At 42.2% G+C, this 16,655-nt stretch overlaps 1 protein-coding gene across 4 annotated transcripts in view; it reads left to right on the forward strand.

The window, feature by feature from the left end:
• The window catches only part of ARHGAP24 (Rho GTPase activating protein 24), a 164,542-nt gene that overhangs the window by 135,839 nt on the left and 12,048 nt on the right, over window positions 1-16,655 (forward strand). For all 4 annotated transcript variants that reach the window (XM_032185974.1, XM_032185973.1, XM_032185976.1 and 1 more), the window contains one exon: window positions 7,260-7,467. In XM_032185974.1, the coding sequence (XP_032041865.1) occupies window positions 7,260-7,467 (208 nt within the window). The remainder of the gene's footprint in view (window positions 1-7,259; window positions 7,468-16,655) is intronic.

Consider the following 16,655-nt stretch of genomic DNA (forward strand, 5'->3'; position numbering starts at 1 on the left):
GGATATCCGTTAGCCTTGGAAATCCAGTTTCTCAAAATGTTTACAAAACTTCTGCCGCGGGAATGTTCTAGTTAATGAATAACCACTCAGCATGCCCTTTGCTAGCATGTGATTTTCCTCTTTGATGTTATGCGTGATCTTGGCTTAATTGGATATAGCCTTAAAGACCTACAAGGGCCTCTCTGAAAAAGCAGTTCTGTTGATTAAATCTAAAGACTGGTCAGAACTGGAAACCTGTACATTTCCCTGCCTTCTTCCAGTTGTGGGGAAGACAAGCAAGTTGCTGCCGTGTGAATGCCAAATTTGCTTGTTTTTGTTGCTTTCTCCTCTGACACCCTATCCACAGGTCGGCATTCATGAATCTGTGCATTTCTGGATTTTAGAGAGAATAAGATTTAGGAGAACTTGGGTTTGGATGGCAACACGAGGGCTCTTTTATTTCTTTTTCCATGGAGGTTTTCTTGCTTAGTTACAGTGTTATAAGTTGACTTAAAACAAACAAACAAACAAACAAAAAACAGCATTTGAACTTCACTCTGTGGTTTTGATTATTCTGTTGTCTCTGTAATTCGGACCATCATTTCACAGCCTCTCTGCAGAGGAGAGGCTAGGAGATGCCACCAGCTATAGCTTACAGCACTCAGCTTGGTTTGTCTCTGCTAAGCACTGTATTAACAGTATGTTTGTAACCACAGTTCATCACAGCATTGCCTTTGCTTCGTGACAGTCAGCATCTCAGTCTTCATGAACCATTCATCTGCGGTGTCTCTGGAGTAGTCACTTGTGATATAAGAGGAGATAAGGACCTTAGAAAGAGATAGTGGAAGAAAGGGAACCTTTACAGGGCAACAATCTTGGCTTTTATTCCTCGACAGTGAAAAACCCAACATAAAACAAAAAGATGATGAACAAGGTAAAAGTTAGGACAAAATCAGGTGGAAGCAGAGTTGTCATGTTTCTGCCTCTTCTGCCCCTGGCAACAGAGTACTTTTTCCATAAGGCATCAGCCTGTAACTTCAAGTCAATATTTATGCAGGCTTATCACAACTAATTCCTTTCATGGCTAAGTGTTGCTCGGTGCAGTGTTCTGTATTTATTAGGTGAAAGAAATAATTCCTTTGGAGAAGTTCAGTCTACACTTCAAAACCACACCAAGCCTGCCTGAGATGAATTCCAAAGCCAAACTGGAAAACAGAGTATAGTAAATGGTGACTTTAGAAGCTCTTAAGGCATGACGTGTTGATTTCCCATTGATTTCCCATGAGACCGAGGTCTTTAGGTTAGCACATATTTTTTTCAACATCTACCTCTGAGCTTCTCAAAGTAGAATGTGGAAATCCTCATGCCTCCAAGGCAGATAAACGATTGTCACCATTCACATAGTTGGAGAGCCAACTCTCTGAGGCTTCATCTGGGATGTGGGCGGTGGTGTGCATAGACCCCTCTGGCTGTGAAGATAAACGTGACCAGACTGGATGCAACTGTGTTCTGAAGGTTGTGTGGGATCTGAATCCAATCTGTCAAATCTAGACAACTGCTGTGGTTATTCTGCCTCTCCCCCAGGCATTCCCAGCTGTGTGTATTTTACGTGTCTCAATAAAAGTCCCTTAATTTGCAAACCACCTTATTGCAGTTAGTAGTAGAAATACTTCAATGTTTACACTTTGGGAACCCAAATCAGGACATTTTCGGCCCTGATTTCAATTACATTGTTCACAGTGGTCATCTCTGCATCATACCAGGTTTTATTTTTCCTCGTGTATAGTTAGTTTTTTAAAGTTTTTTCTTCAGTATCTGTGATTTGCTGCTGTAATAAATTTAGGGACTTCAGGGGACTGGGATGGTTAGTGGGTGGAGCGGGAGTACAGGGGGTGTTTTCCTCTATCCCTACAGTGCCAGGGAGGGGTACAGGGAAGACCCAGAAAGCCCACCTGATAAACACATGGCTCAGAGGCTGGTGCCAACACAGAAGTGTTGTGGGTTTTTTTGACCATGGGGCGCTTACTTGGCATCCGGCCTGATAGCTGCAGACAGGTCCCACCTATCTCTGAGGGGAAAAGGGATCCTAGCCTCAGAGCTTGCAGGGCTCATTGAGAGGGCTTTAAACTAGGTAAGAAAGGGAATGGGGATGAAATGAGGCTCATTAGAGATGGGCCTGGGGGAGAGGGCAATGACCCAATTGAAGTGCATCTACACTAATGTAGTATAGATGCACTAATGGACTGTGTGCTTCATCACATGGTCTAAAATTTTGGGTAGACCTGTGTGGCACCAGGAGTTGGACTTGATGATTCTTATGGGTCCCTTCCAACTCGGGATATTGTATGATTCTATGATGGACGCAGCACGGGCAACAAACAGGAGGAGCTGGAAGCCACCATGCGGCAAGCAAGCGATGACTTGGTTGCCATCACTGAAACGTGGTGGGACCACTCCCATGACTGGAGTGCTGCAATGACTGGCTACAGGCTCTTCAGAAAGGACAGGCAGCACAGAAGGGGAGGTGATGTGGCTCTCTATATTATAGAGTGTTTTGATGTTGTGAAACTTGAGGCTGGGAATGATAAGGTTGAGTCCTTATGGGTTAGGATCAGCGGGAAGGTCAACAAGGCAGGCATCCTGGTGAGGGTCTGTTATAGACCGCTGAACCAGGATGAGGAGACGGATGAGGCATTCTACAAGCAGCTGGCAGAAGTCATGCAATTGCCAGCACTTGTTCTTGTGGGGACTTCAACTTTCCAGACATATCCTGGAAATACAATACAGCTCAGAGGGAGCAGTCTAGGAGGTTTCTGGAGAGTGTGGAAGATAGCTTCCTGACACAGCTGGTTAGTGAGCCTACCAGGGGACGTGCCCCACTAGACCTTCTGTTCACAAACAGAGAAAGACTGGTGGGAGATGTGGTGGTCGGGAGCTGTCTTGGGCAGAGCGATCATGAAATTTTAGTGTTCTCTATTCTCAGCAAAGTCAGAAGGGGGACCAATAAAACTGTTATCTTGGACTTCTGGAGGGCAGATTTTGAGCTGTTCAGGTCACTGGTTGGCAGAGTCCCCTGGGTGGCAGTTCTGAAGGGCAGAGGAGTCCAGGAAGGCTGGGTGCTCTTCAAGAAGGAAATCTTAAAGACTCAGGAGCAAACCGTCCCCATGCGCCCAAAGACGAGTTGGTGCCAGCAGCATCCTGGCTTGTATCAGAAGCAGTGTGACCAGCAGGGCTAGGGAGGTGATCGTCCCCCTGTACTCAGCTCTGGTGAGGCCGCACCTCGAGTACTGTGTTCAGTTTTGGGCCCCTCGCTACAAGAAGGACATGGAGGTGCTTGAGTGAGTCCAGAGAAGGGCGACGAAGCTGGTGAGGGGTCTGGAGAACAAGTCCTACGAGGAGCGGCTGAGGGAGCTGGGCTTGTTCAGCCTGGAGAAAAGGAGACTCAGGAGCGACCTTATTACTCTCTACAGGTACCTTAAAGGAGGCTGTAGTGAGGTGGGGGTTGGTCTGTTCTCCCACGTGCCTGGTGACAGGACGAGGGGGAATGGGCTAAAGTTGCGCCAGGGGAGTTTTAGGTTGGATCTTAGGAAGAACTTCTTTACTGAGAGGGTTGTGAGGCATTGGAACGGGCTGCCCAGGGAAGTGGTGGAGTCACCATCCCTGGAGGTCTTTAAAAGACGTTTAGATGTAGAGCTTAGGGATATGGTTTAGTGGAGGACTTGTTAGTGTTAGGTCAGAGGTTGGACTCGGTGATCTTGGAGGTCTCTTCCAACCTAGATGATTCTGTGATTCTGTAATACACATCTAAGTTGGTCGTACCCATTTCAGGTATGTCACCTTTTGTACATGAATCACTCCTTACTTTCTCTATGAGTTCAAAAATGCTGTGTAGCACTACTTCTGGGCATCTTAATGCTTTATGGTTGCCAGCTGTTTTCAATATTCTACAGCTTGTGTTGGGATGCATCAGCAACTTATAACAACATGGGCATTCTTTTTTGCTCCCACCGCACAAGCCCCCTTATTCTAGTTTTATTCATTATGTATTAGGCATGCTTTGAAAGCCAACTCTTAAAAAAAAAATAAAAAAAAATGGCACTATCCCAAAAAATGAAGTGATGTGTTTTGACTACAGTGTCATTACTAATACTAGTTTCAAAGCAGTCTGGTAGGTTTGAGAACTTAATCTTCCTTCTGCAAAATGTGAACTGGTCTGCAAAATGCACGTTATCGAATGGAATGTTAGCATGGAGAGAAGAAAGTAGAGCTAATAGGACAGAGCTTATTCGTAGTAAGCGTACTGTCAGCAAGCGTGAGTTGTAATTGTATGTCATATAATTGGAATATTCATATTTTCCACTGATGAAAAGAATTGAAAATTCTTGTGTCAAAAGCAAGAACTATTGAAGGAAAGCTCTGAATGTACATTCATGGGACAAAATAAGGAGAGAAGGATCAAATTCTGCACCTGAGGAGGAATAACCTCAGAGAAACAGCTCCATGGAAGAGAACCTGGGTATCCCAGGGGACAGCAAGTTGGACAGAAGACAGCAGTGGGCCTGGCAGCAAGGAAGACTGACTACAAATTGGGCTGTATCAACAGGAGTGGAGACAGCAGAGGGAGGGAAGCGAACCTCATCTACTCGGCATTTGTTAGATCCTATTCCAAATACTCTCTGTTCAGCCAAGGGGCCACCAAGGTGCTGGAGCTGGAGCATACACTGTGCGAGGACAGGCAGAGAGAGCAGTGTGTGTTCAGTCAGGAGAACGGGTGGCTCTGGGGGCAGCAAAAAGTGGCTGTCTCAGGTAGTAAGAGAAAATTGTCAGGAAGATGGAGCTGGGCTTTTCTACAACAGTGGGTGGAGGGAGGGTAAGAGACCACTGGCATACACCGAACAGGATAGTTTCAGACAGGAAAGGTGTTTCACCTTGACAGCCAAGTAGTAGGAACAGGTTGCCCAGAGAGGTTGTGAACCTGGTTGTGAAGACGTTTTGGAACTGTCATGTGCCATTTCCTTTATCTGCTTAGTGAGCTCTACCACACAGATTCAAGTGGTAAAGAATTGGTGCTTAGTGAAGTTTTGTGTGTCATCCCTCTACAGAAAAAGGGTTGGATTTGTTTCAGGGGGTAGAACAGGTGCTTTTGACAGTAAAGACTTTTTTTTTTTTAGAGGATCTTTCTGAATTGATTTCCCTAATGGAACTGAGTCTTTAGATGAAGGTCTTGGTTACAATTCCAAAAGCAGAAGGGCCCTTGAAATCCCCGAATTCATAGAATCACACTGATTCCTTAACTAACTAAACATCAGATCTTCTCCTTAATTCTGCTTCATTTAGAAAGAGTCTAGAAAATGGGGGGGACTTGAGGATGGCCTCAGTGTTGCCAGCAGCAACCCTTAACTCAGGGAAATATGAGAAGCCCAAATTCATATAACACTTTTGTGACGCCCTGGGTGAGTTTGCAGGAGATGAGGAGGGTAAGTAAGAAATAAGAAAACATACTTAGTGCCCTCTGCCAGCATGACAAAGCTGAACTTCAGGGACACAACTATTTTACATTAGTCAGTATCCTTCTAAGCTTGTTTGACTCTGAAATTTCAAAAATTCTGTCTTGAATCAAAAATTTTGGGATTTTGTTTTTTTTACAAAAAAAAAAAAAAAACTTTTTTTGAAAAAAAAGTTGGCTAATAAAGAGTGACTGTGTAATGTTTAGTCACTTCGCCTACTGCTGTTTTTGGCATCCACATGTGTGAGTACCATGGAAATCACAAAATGTGCTTGCTGCTCTGCATCTCAGTATAATTTGTGGATGTCTTAGCTGGACATCGTTATTCTCACCAGCCATTTCCTTTGTTAGCATAAAAATAATTGCACTTAAAGGCAAGCCCCAAACCTTCAGTGTGGGTGACTGACAGCTTGCCACCTACTTGCAGTAACATCCCAGAGCGTACAGAAGGCAACTTTCAGCACAAGGACAGGCGGGAGTTACTCTTCTTTTGTTGCAGGAAGAATGTACACATTGAAGGGTGCTCTGAAGGACGCTTTGATCTACATCCTACCTTAGTTTTTGGTTACTTATGTGTTTACGTATCAGTGATTTGTGGGTGAAAGAGGTTCTTGGGGCAAGAGGCAAAAGCTGACTGGCTCATCTGTTGGCTTTCTATAGAAAAACCAAAATAACTCTATTCTCCTTGCTGCGCATTTTCAAACTGGTAGGAACTGTGTGCTCACTGAAGGGCAGAATTTGACTTACTGCTTTTTTTGTTTGTTTGTTTGTTTCACTTTCTGTCATACGTAATTGCAAAAGCAGTCTTTCAGTATAGGTAGTTATTTGGTATTTAGTTTCTTATCATGGCTGCCTTAGAGCTGTTCATTGTGTTGCTATATATAGAAATTGAATTGCCTTGCTTCAGTCCCAGCTTCAATCAACAAATGGTCTCAAGGGAGAACTTCCATCACAGATGATATACCTGAACATTGCTGTGACAATGCTTGTGATGGCTGGCTCTGCAGTTGGAAAGGGAGAGGTAAAACAGTTACAGAAGAGGAGTTGTATTTCCGGTGTCCATAATGGTATCCTCTGTTTGGGGTTGAAGTTAATTTTGTTGGTAAAATTCCATGTTTTTCCAAGGCTAAAGCCAAATACTGGTTTCCTGCAGTTTGTCTGACGTGTTTTTGCCTTTCATTTCGTGATCTTTTTTTTTTTGTACGCACAATTTATTGTTCCTAAAGTGATAATGCAGCTGGTAATAAATTGTAGGACAGGTCTTTGCTTATGTTGTGAAATGCAATTAATTGTTTGGTTTAGTATGAACCAAATCCTGAGTTATATTTATCTGTGTTCCGTGTGTAAAGGTAACATTTATATGTAATTAAAACTCATACAGAAACTACCTAATTTTATACGCATCATTAGGCACAAGCTAAGAAAATGGAGATGTACATCACTTTTGAATCAGAAGGTTTGTTGACAGAAAATGCTATTTGTAATATTTCTCTGTGTTTTGTGCTTTTGGTCTGAAAAGTCACTTCAAATTTATTTTTATTTTTTTTAAAGAGTATTTTAGAGCACTGTTGTATAATATGTCATCATCACATTTATGTCTGACAGCATCATGACAGCATCAGACGTGAGACGCAGCAATTTATCCTTAAGAAAGGGGTGCATTAATTGTCCATGCATTGAAGTGACCTGTAGATTGCATGGGTTGCAGTGAAAGACACAGGCTCCTTGTATGTTTTTGAGAATCACAACCATGTCACATCTCTCTTTTATGTAGGTATTTTTGGCCAGAAACTAGAAGACACTGTCCGATACGAAAAGCGATATGGGAACCGCCTGGCTCCTATGCTGGTGGAGCAGTGTGTGGATTTTATCCGGCAGCGGGGGCTGAAAGAAGAAGGCCTTTTTCGGCTGCCTGGGCAGGCTAACCTTGTCAAGGAGTTGCAGGATGCGTTTGACTGTGGAGAGAAGCCTTCTTTTGACAGGTAAAATCCTCCAGCTGTCCCCCACGCCCTGAAGCCTAGGTAGGACACAAAGCAGTCTGCTGTTCTGGCAGACCCAAGGTGCTGTAAGACACGTGGCAGCGGCGATAGAATGAATGCTTTTGTGCTTTTTTTTCCTGCATGTTTCCTATTATCACTGTAACATTTTATTTTTTTTTTCTGACTTTGATGTCTGGTTTCAAAGCATTTCTGGAGGAGTTCCATTTATGAAATGCTGGTTAGGAAATGTATCATTAATGGTTTGGCTTAATCAGAAGTATCTGGATTTCCTTGATCTTGGTATAACTCAAAATGCAGTGTTGGTGCTGGGATTTAGTCAGTACCATAAAGGAAGAATTTGTCTTATCACCAATTGCAATATGTTCTGTTACCTATAAAACTGAATGGAAGGGAAGTCCGATTTTGTGTGATCTTTTATAATTTTGAGCCTCTTGCTTTAAAAAACAAAGGCTGCTGTGACTGTAATCATAAACCCAAATGATTTTGAGTGTCCAGGTCCAAGATGCGTTCCAGTATTGATATAATTTTGCAAAGCTATTAAGAGTTTTATGGGCCAAAAACCCAGTCCTATTCACACACCTGTAGATGGCTTCAATCTGTAAGATCAGTCTTCTGGGTAAGTTTAGCTCTTCTGAAACAACAACTGCAATAGTTTGTATATTCAGAAGGCATACAGTCAAAGAAACAGAACCAATGCCCCAAAGCCTGCATTAAACTCCGTATTAAGAGCTAGTATGATGTTAATGAAATTCCGGTGTAGGGGATTGTAGTCCTCGATGTGTGCTGTAATACCCATAAATACACCTCCAAAATGGATTTGGGATCCTTCATTCCCAGCAGGGCTCTAATCTGAATTAGGAGGAGGAAGAGGCAGGCTACATTTATTTTGTGGGACCTTTGATAGCAATCCAAGTAACGGGAAGGAAAGCACAGCTTGATTTTTAGTGCAAAAATATACCATGATATGAACCTGATTGCTGGAAAACATTTACCTCCTCTTCTTCCTTACTTCTATGAAGTAGGCAAATTTAATATGTATGAAGGTATGTGTTTCACAGATGCACAGAAGGCAGACATCTGTGGTCTGTTTTATCTTGAACAGTTTCCTAAGTCCTGATGCTTAGTTTAGGAAATGCCAAGAATTTATAATTGTGTGGAAAAGCAAAGTGATTTTCTTCATACGAGTTTTATTAATTCCTCATCAGAAGGTGATAGTTAGGATGACTGACCAGAAAACAGTTTTGTGGAGCTGGAAAACTCTGGGCAGTGATAAGCTTACCTGGTAAACGTTTGAAGCATGCTTACAGACTGTTCAAATACAGCCTAATTTACCTAAAACCATGTAGAAAATTACAGTAATTGGGAACCTGCTGGGTATCTTTTCCTTTCTTTGACATTTAGCTAAATATTGCTGGTCATGTTCCTGGCACAATCTCTACCAAAGGTACAAGTGGGCAAATGCTACGGGCAAATGAAACCAAAGGTTATTTTTTCAATGCCTGCAAGCCAAATGATCATGGAGGAAATGCTTAAGAAACAGACTGCCCCCAAGCCCCAGGAAGATGATGTACTGAACACCCCACTGAGACGTGCAGCTTTAAAGAGGTGCATAAGGTCTATCTATTCAAAGCAAATGAGACCAGAGATGAGCTGCTTAAATTATTTTTGCAAAGTTATTTAACAGTGTCTGTAGCACACACTAATGAGACCCAGGAACAGGCACGCAGGTTGAGCTTTAGCAGATGAAATGGAGAAGAGAGTTTAAACGCCAGTGCTGTGAAGTAAGCACATGATCGCCACTACAGCAAAAAAGAAACATGAGCAGGAGTTAGCTATCAGTCTTTGGTACTGCAGTTCTGCTTCTGAAGCTGAGAATTTATAGAAGACCAGCTTTGTATCCCTGTGTGTCCTTTTTCGAAGGGTCCTTTTTTTCTGGTTACTTTTTCACATTTGAATTTGGAGGTAATGTGTGACTTTGCTGTAGCAAATGGACCAGAAGTCAGGCAGATTTAATCTCTGCTCTCACCTCTGCCACTGGGCACCTACTTTTTTCCTACAATCTTTTGTTTCAGTTGTATGCTTTGGAGTTCATTTCACAATGTTGAAAGAACACCTGCATATTACCTTGGTTTTGGGTAGCCTTTCTTTTCCTTGTGCTGAAGAGCAGCATGTTCTCCGGGTTTGATGGAACTGGCATGGCAAGCTGAGCTCCTGGAAAGTGGCCACAGGCTGAAAAGTTGCTGTAGAGAAAGGAGCGTATGTTAGGGGAGGGGGCTGTGCTTAGTTTTTGTCATGGAGTTTGAAATCCACTGGGTTTATTCTGTAATTATCTATTTGTAGTCACCAGTCTGGTAGTGCAAAATCTCCTGTTTTTTGATTATTAATTTACATTCCCTCCTTCTCATACATCAGTAGTAATAACGATTGAGCATTTAGAGCTTAGCTGACAGTTTTGTTGATGGGACAAGAAACACAATGGAAGCCAGGTCACGCTTCCATAGCAGTGCCGGGTCACCAGCTTGGACTGGGAGAAAGACTGGCTGTTGTCATTGGGGCTGGAAGTAATACAAAGAGCTGATGTTTGAGTAGTTTGCCATTTTTCATAGTGACATTTTTTCTGCATGTAAGTACACGTAGGTGAAACAAAGACTTCAGAATAAATGAAGTCACCGTGAAATGCGTAGGTATGCAGGTGTATGGGTTTATGTGAGAAATTAGATTATTAAAATAACCATTCTTATGCTTTGTTAGCTGATTCTGTACAATTCACAACTTGTAGAAACAAAAGGAAAAAGAAAGGTAAGGTTTTACTGCTGTGATTAGTACTCTTTTAATATTAAATCTCTATTTTTAGGAGATGGAGTTCAGTTGCACAGATGTCTTTTTTTTTGCGCAGTGGCCTTGAGCGTAGCTGCTGTCCACGGTTCTGTGGATACACTGCCCTTATCCCCTCCTGTGCTCCTGTCCGTGCCCGTTTGACAAAGACAAATGAAAGCAAACAGGAAGAGCACGATGCATTTTAAGGGAGCAAACTAGCCTTGCTCAGAGGATAGAAAAATTCCAGCCATGTTTTGTAAACATTAGACACATCTGACAAATTGTAGCTCCTGTGAGTTAGCAGCTAGATGTGCTGTTGCTGGTCAGTTACAAAAATGCAGTGAATCCAGGACAATTCAGAAAATAGCAAAAAATCTTCACATATTAATTTGAGCTTGATCTTATTTTATAGGTGTCGTGGTCAATAAAACATTGCTTAAGAATTGTGAGCTTTGTGTACACAATTCAGTGAGAGTGGAGCCAATATTTGAAATTTCTTAAACTTGCAAAATGACAAAACCCGGTATCCAATCTGAAACATCCAACATCCCACCTGCTATGAAAACTGGCACATCAGCATTTACATTTCTTGTGGTCTTGCAAAGGGGAGGTACAGCTGCAAAAGCAGAAAAATGCTGATGCCTTTTGTATGAAGGAAAAAAAAAAAAGAATAATGAAAAGTGTATGACAGTTAAAAAAAAAATCAAATAATATCCCACTCCGTATGTATGTATTATATGCACATCCTATGATATCTGCTTTGAGGAACTAGCACTGGAATTAGTTAATCACGTGAGCTCACTACTATTTGAAATATCCCTGGTATTTGCCATCTCTGTGTAGAATTGTCCCCTCCAGGGAATCCATTTTGCTTGCCTTTGGGGTAGGTTTCTTTCTGCTTGTGTGGCTTACATTTTAAATTTGAAGTCCTTCAGCTGCATTACAAATCACACGTTTGTAAAGATACGAAGTGGATTATGACTATTTGTTCTGTAAAATTAGCATAGGAAATATGGCACTGGATAAGGAAAATAGCAATAAGGGTTCATTTTGCAATTTTTACACATAAAATTTGATTATTCTTTTTATATTATCTCTTTCCTTCTACTGTCCATCACAGTTATTGCCAGAAGACATGAGAATTATGATTTCTCAGGGACAAAAAAATATTTGAAGTGTCACTGAAACAGGTATTAATACTTACGTGACTGATCTATGTATGTGGCTTGGAATTTCAAACTGTTATCATTGATATACATGTATACAGCCCAGTAGTTTGCTGGGGTTTAGAATGGCATTGTTTACCTGCTTGCGTTTTTGAATATGCACAAGAGAAGAGGCAAGCACACACTTGCACATTTAGCAAAACAAAATCCCTTTTCCATTCTCTCATGCGTATAGATTCCTTTAAAAGAGAAGGCAGTAGGTGATAGGACAAAATATTCCTTGTTGCTCTAGTCGCCGTTGCTGTCAGCTGAGAAAAGGATATGTAAGTGGCAGAATGTGATGGCTGGCAAATATTAGCCATTATTCACCACAGTCGAACAATCCAGAGCATGGAACTAGCACATTTAATCTCTGTACATTTAATCACTGGGATTGTCAAAGAAAAATAGGTGAATGATGAGGATGGTACGAGGTAATATCCTTGGTGTCAGAAGGACCACATGCCCAACAGCACTGTCTACCAATCGTTCCTGCATCCTCCCTCTGCAAGGGCATCCTCAAAGCATACCATAAATTACTTTCAACTCCAAATCGACCTGACTGAATGATTTTAGGGAGGATTCTTCTCCACTGGCTGTGTCTGCACATATCCTGAAGCCCATGAAGAGTGCATGTATCTGAGGGAAGACAGCGAAGACACAGTCTCCCTGAGCATGCTCAGACAGCGAGGCTATCACTTCGGGCTTCTGAGATTTTTTGCTTCTAGGACTAAAGCAGCCCCGCAATGTAGCAAGGCACAAGAACACCAACCTCATGTACAGCAGGGCATGGGCACCCCCTCACTGGCTCTGTGGGGACACTCAGCCTTCCAGACCTGGTGTAAAATTACAATGCTAATGCGAAAGAGAGAAAGCAGGTGTGCCAGTTCTAGATTCAAGACTTCTCTGAACAGTGGACATGGGGACAGCATTTTCCAAATTGCTGGAAAAGGCAACTTGATAAGGACAACTGATTGTATTTTAAAACTGTTGAGCAGACAAAACAAGGGAGACTCTGAAGAACGTACAGCTATAAAGAAATACTCTGGTCCCCGGTGGAGTAATTATGGTGTGTTATGCATGTCTTTTCTGAATCGAGGTACAACAATTGAATGAAAAGCCTGGCAAAACAAATGTTTTTATAGCATGGAAGTAATTGTGCTTTCCAGAAAACCTTACTTTTTCAGTCCTCAGGCAGTGATCTATCAAGGTCCTCCACAGTTTTAGGGCTTAGCAGTTTCCAGGAAAGCTGTCAGAGTTTTAGAAGGTGACTATATACAACATTTAAAAGCATAATACTGAAATACTTTTATCTTTTTGTTCTTTGTTATGTGTTAGTATTATTGTAGTGTATGGAAAGATGTTCTGGAAGAGAACAAGACAGACCTTTGTTTGTTGTTCCTTTAATTATCATTAAGGCATTCCTTGCTGCTAGGCAGCATCCCCCCCAACCCCAGCAGAGGTCTGCAATGCAGAGGAAAGGACCACTCTTCTAGGCACTGCACGGGCCTTGGCACTTAGTAATCTATCTAGGAGGCCAGCCTAGTTCCCTTTACAGTCTCATGCAACGGGAGCTGTCTTTTCAGGGATGCAGTATGCTGTGGCACTGTGAGGGCTACAGGTAGACATGGACTTGGAGATCACTAAAGAATTTTCTTCATTTTCCAAATACAGTCCTCTGTGTAAGAAGTTGTTTAGAAACAGTTCCCCACAAGAATGGGGCTTTATTCCTTTCCTAGGGGAAAAAAGCACAGTAATCCCTACACAAAGCACTTACGTGAAATGAAGTTTTTACTAGAAAGCCAGTTCCTGCCAACACAAATGGCCTTAAGCTTGTGTAAATTCCCATCCGTTTGTGCCTGTGGTGTTCCAGGCTTCCTTCCCTGATCCTCACAAATGACACCCTACTCATCACTTGTGCATCTGGAGCCACTTCCAAGTCTGTTCTAACCCCGGCCCTCTTCCTACCCAGCTAGCAGAAATTACCTCTGCATATGGCATGAGTTAAGAGGCCTAATCTAGCAATTAAATACACGTTAACAAAGATATTCTAGTGTGATGCAAGGGTCATTAAATCTGTTTAATTGGTGTCCTGCTGTAGGAGTGTGTGGTTTTGGTTATTGGCAGTGAACAAAAATTTGTAGTTGCTTTGCATGAATTTCAGTTTTGGAAATGGAGTTGCTCCTTAACCTTTGTGAAGACACCTGCTTTTCACTTGTTGCTGTGGGGCTCTAATTTAAGAAGGCAAGAAAGGGCATTTTCCACTACCAATGGCAAGTTTTTAGGAAAGGATGACATTTTGTAAGCATGTGGAGTGTTTTAGCACATCCTTATACAATAAGGCTTGCCAGATTTGTGGCTTTCTCTTCCAATAAACAAGAAGAGGTAGTTTACTTGTGGGGCTTACCCAGTTTTATATATTTGTAGAATGCCTGCAAAATCTCTGCAGAAACGTACCAGCCTCTTTGAACAACCTAGCAATGATTAGATATTTTGGCAGCATGTTGGCTGGAGGCAGCTAATTGTTTCCTGATAGGAACCCATCTGTTTTTTAGGCCTCAGAAAGCACCCACCACCTCTTTTTAATGATCTATATTTCGTAAGTAATCTTTCATGTCCTTCCACAAAGTCTGTCTCTTTCTGTCCTAAACTGCTGTCTTCATTGCTCTTCTTGAAGCATCAGGCTTTAGAATGAATTGGCTCCTGTTACAACTCCTGAAGTGGATGTCTAACTTGGAAATAGTCTGTCAATCCTTAGTATTCTTTGCAGTGCTTGCTGAAACATGAGAAATTCTGATTATATATTGGGATTTTTTTTTTTTCTTTTTTTCTTTTTTTTTTTTTTTTTTTTTTTCAGCAAGAGTGTGACCAGATAGTGGAAGAGGCACTCAGGGAGTTTTTACAGTCCCCACCCTTGGAGATACTCAGAAGTCAAGTAGATGAGGCACTAAGCAACCTGCCATAACTGGTCTTGTTTTGAGCAGGGGTTGGACTAGATGACCTCTGGATGTCCCTTCCAACCTAAATAATTTGGGTGATTCTATGAAGTGTACTTAAAGTAGAGCCAGGCAGCAAGGAGAGGAGAACAGAGCTCAGGGCCTAAGATGGTAAAGGCTTTCATGCATGTTTCACAAGTTGTAGGCAAAATTTCAGCTGGCACTTAGATTACGCACTGTACTGCTTGTACTGTATCTACATTATAGAGGAAAGTGAAGGTATCTACACACGGGGACAAAAATGGCACAGAGTGTTCAACCAATTATGTTATGCATTGACCTGACCTTTGCATTTCTGGCCCAAAGCCTGACTCCAATATCAGTTGCATCACTCCTGAGTCGCCTTAACATTACTGAGCACTGGCTTTGTCTGGCCATCCTGTGAGTGCTGGTTCCTCAGCAGTAGCAGTGGCCTCATTCTCTCAATAAAGAGTTATTCATGTTTGTAATACTTCTCAATGATGCTCACTTGCAGTATTTCAGCACTGGTTTATCATGGACTCTAGCATCATGTGCTGTCTGCAGACTGGCAGCCAGTTGCAAACTCATCCTCCCGTGTCAGGAAGACATCTACACTGGTCCAGGAGAGCTTCTCTACAAGGCCCGAATGCAGCTAAGCAGCGACACAGCCACCAGGTGTTGGGATGGATTCAGGATATGTTGGTGACAGAGTCTCTGTTTGCAGGACTAAGACCTGTGACATATTTTAAAGGACAGAGATGCAATTCCAGTAATTCAGGGATGTACTGATACACAAACTGTTCGTACTGTTCTCCTTCGTTTTATTACCAGAACTCCTGAATTTAATTAGAGTCTCACAGCTTGTTGTTTCCTACTGCTTGTTCTTTATGCAAACTGTATACGTGTCATCGTGGGCCAGAGCTATTTTTGGTGTAGCATTTATCTTTTTGTAATGTGACCCTGCCCTATTTCCTCTCTGAAAGTTACGAGGAGCCTGTTGGCTGTGTGCTCTGAAGCGCTGATTCCAGCTCTCTGAACACGCTGTACACTTATCCGAGGGTGAGGGTTATGTGGGGATTTCTGGTGACCTGCTGGGCTTCAGCAATTTTTACTTATGGTGGAGAGGGTGAAGATCCCCAGGCAGTGTAATCCATCTGACAACCACTTCCACAGCGCGTGTGGTATCACAAAGGCAAACGCTGTAAAAACAGCACTGCCATGAGGGATACCAATGACAAAGTCTGGACGAAGGGCGCTTCAATGTGTGTTCTGATGGCTGCAGGGAGGCTGTGGTGTATGTGCATTTGTAATGCCTTTGCGTGGACAGTGCTGGAGTGGGGGATGCTCCTCCAAAAGCATCAACAGTAAAGCAGTATGAACATTTTAGTGGGTAAGTAATCTTCCTCAGCCTAACACAAGATGCTGAAATAGGCTGTTTCTCAGCTTGCTGCTACTTTTTCTGTTGCATTCCAACTTTGTGCTTTGTCATTCCCATTTCAAGGTTGTAATCATTCATTCTGCACTTGGAAAAGTTTGCCTCACTTAATGAGGATTGTTCCAATTTAGAATAAGGAGGATTTTCTTCTGGAACTGACATTCTGTACTTCAAAACTTGTTAATAAATACTTTTAATCATGTTAATTATGAATGTGTAATGATTAAACCTTTTGATATTACGATGTCACACTGCAAAAGAACTGTCAAGATAGGTATAATTATTAAGTGTCTGGAGCTGTAATGGGTCTAGGATGTAAGCAAGGCCAAGACTGAAGAGAGCAATGCTGTCTTTTCTGAAACTGATCAGTTGTAGCTTGAAAAAGTCCCTGAGGAAAAGGCCCTGCACAGGCCCTGAAAAGATCCATGGACTACCGATTACACAAATGTCCTCAAGGTAGGCATGTAATTACTGATGGCTGACTTAGACTGTGGATAGATACAACATACAGTGCTGCAAACAGGAAATGGAAATAAGTGCTCCCGATCCTCAAGAGAGCTTGGAGTGGAAAACTCTTTTGAAACTCACAGCTGGCCTCTGTGGCTGAAGTTGGCTTGAGGGTATTTGTGGGTTGAAACGCCTAAAAAACAGACGGATTCATGCTGTAGTCTGATGTTTTTAAGTTTACCTCTGCATTTTAAAACACTGCATGAAAAACTAATACTGGATTGCAAGGTCTAAACATACTGAGACTAT

The sequence above is a fragment of the Aythya fuligula genome, chromosome 4, assembly GCF_009819795.1.
Source record: "Aythya fuligula isolate bAytFul2 chromosome 4, bAytFul2.pri, whole genome shotgun sequence".
In the NCBI taxonomy this organism is placed as follows: domain Eukaryota; kingdom Metazoa; phylum Chordata; class Aves; order Anseriformes; family Anatidae; genus Aythya; species Aythya fuligula.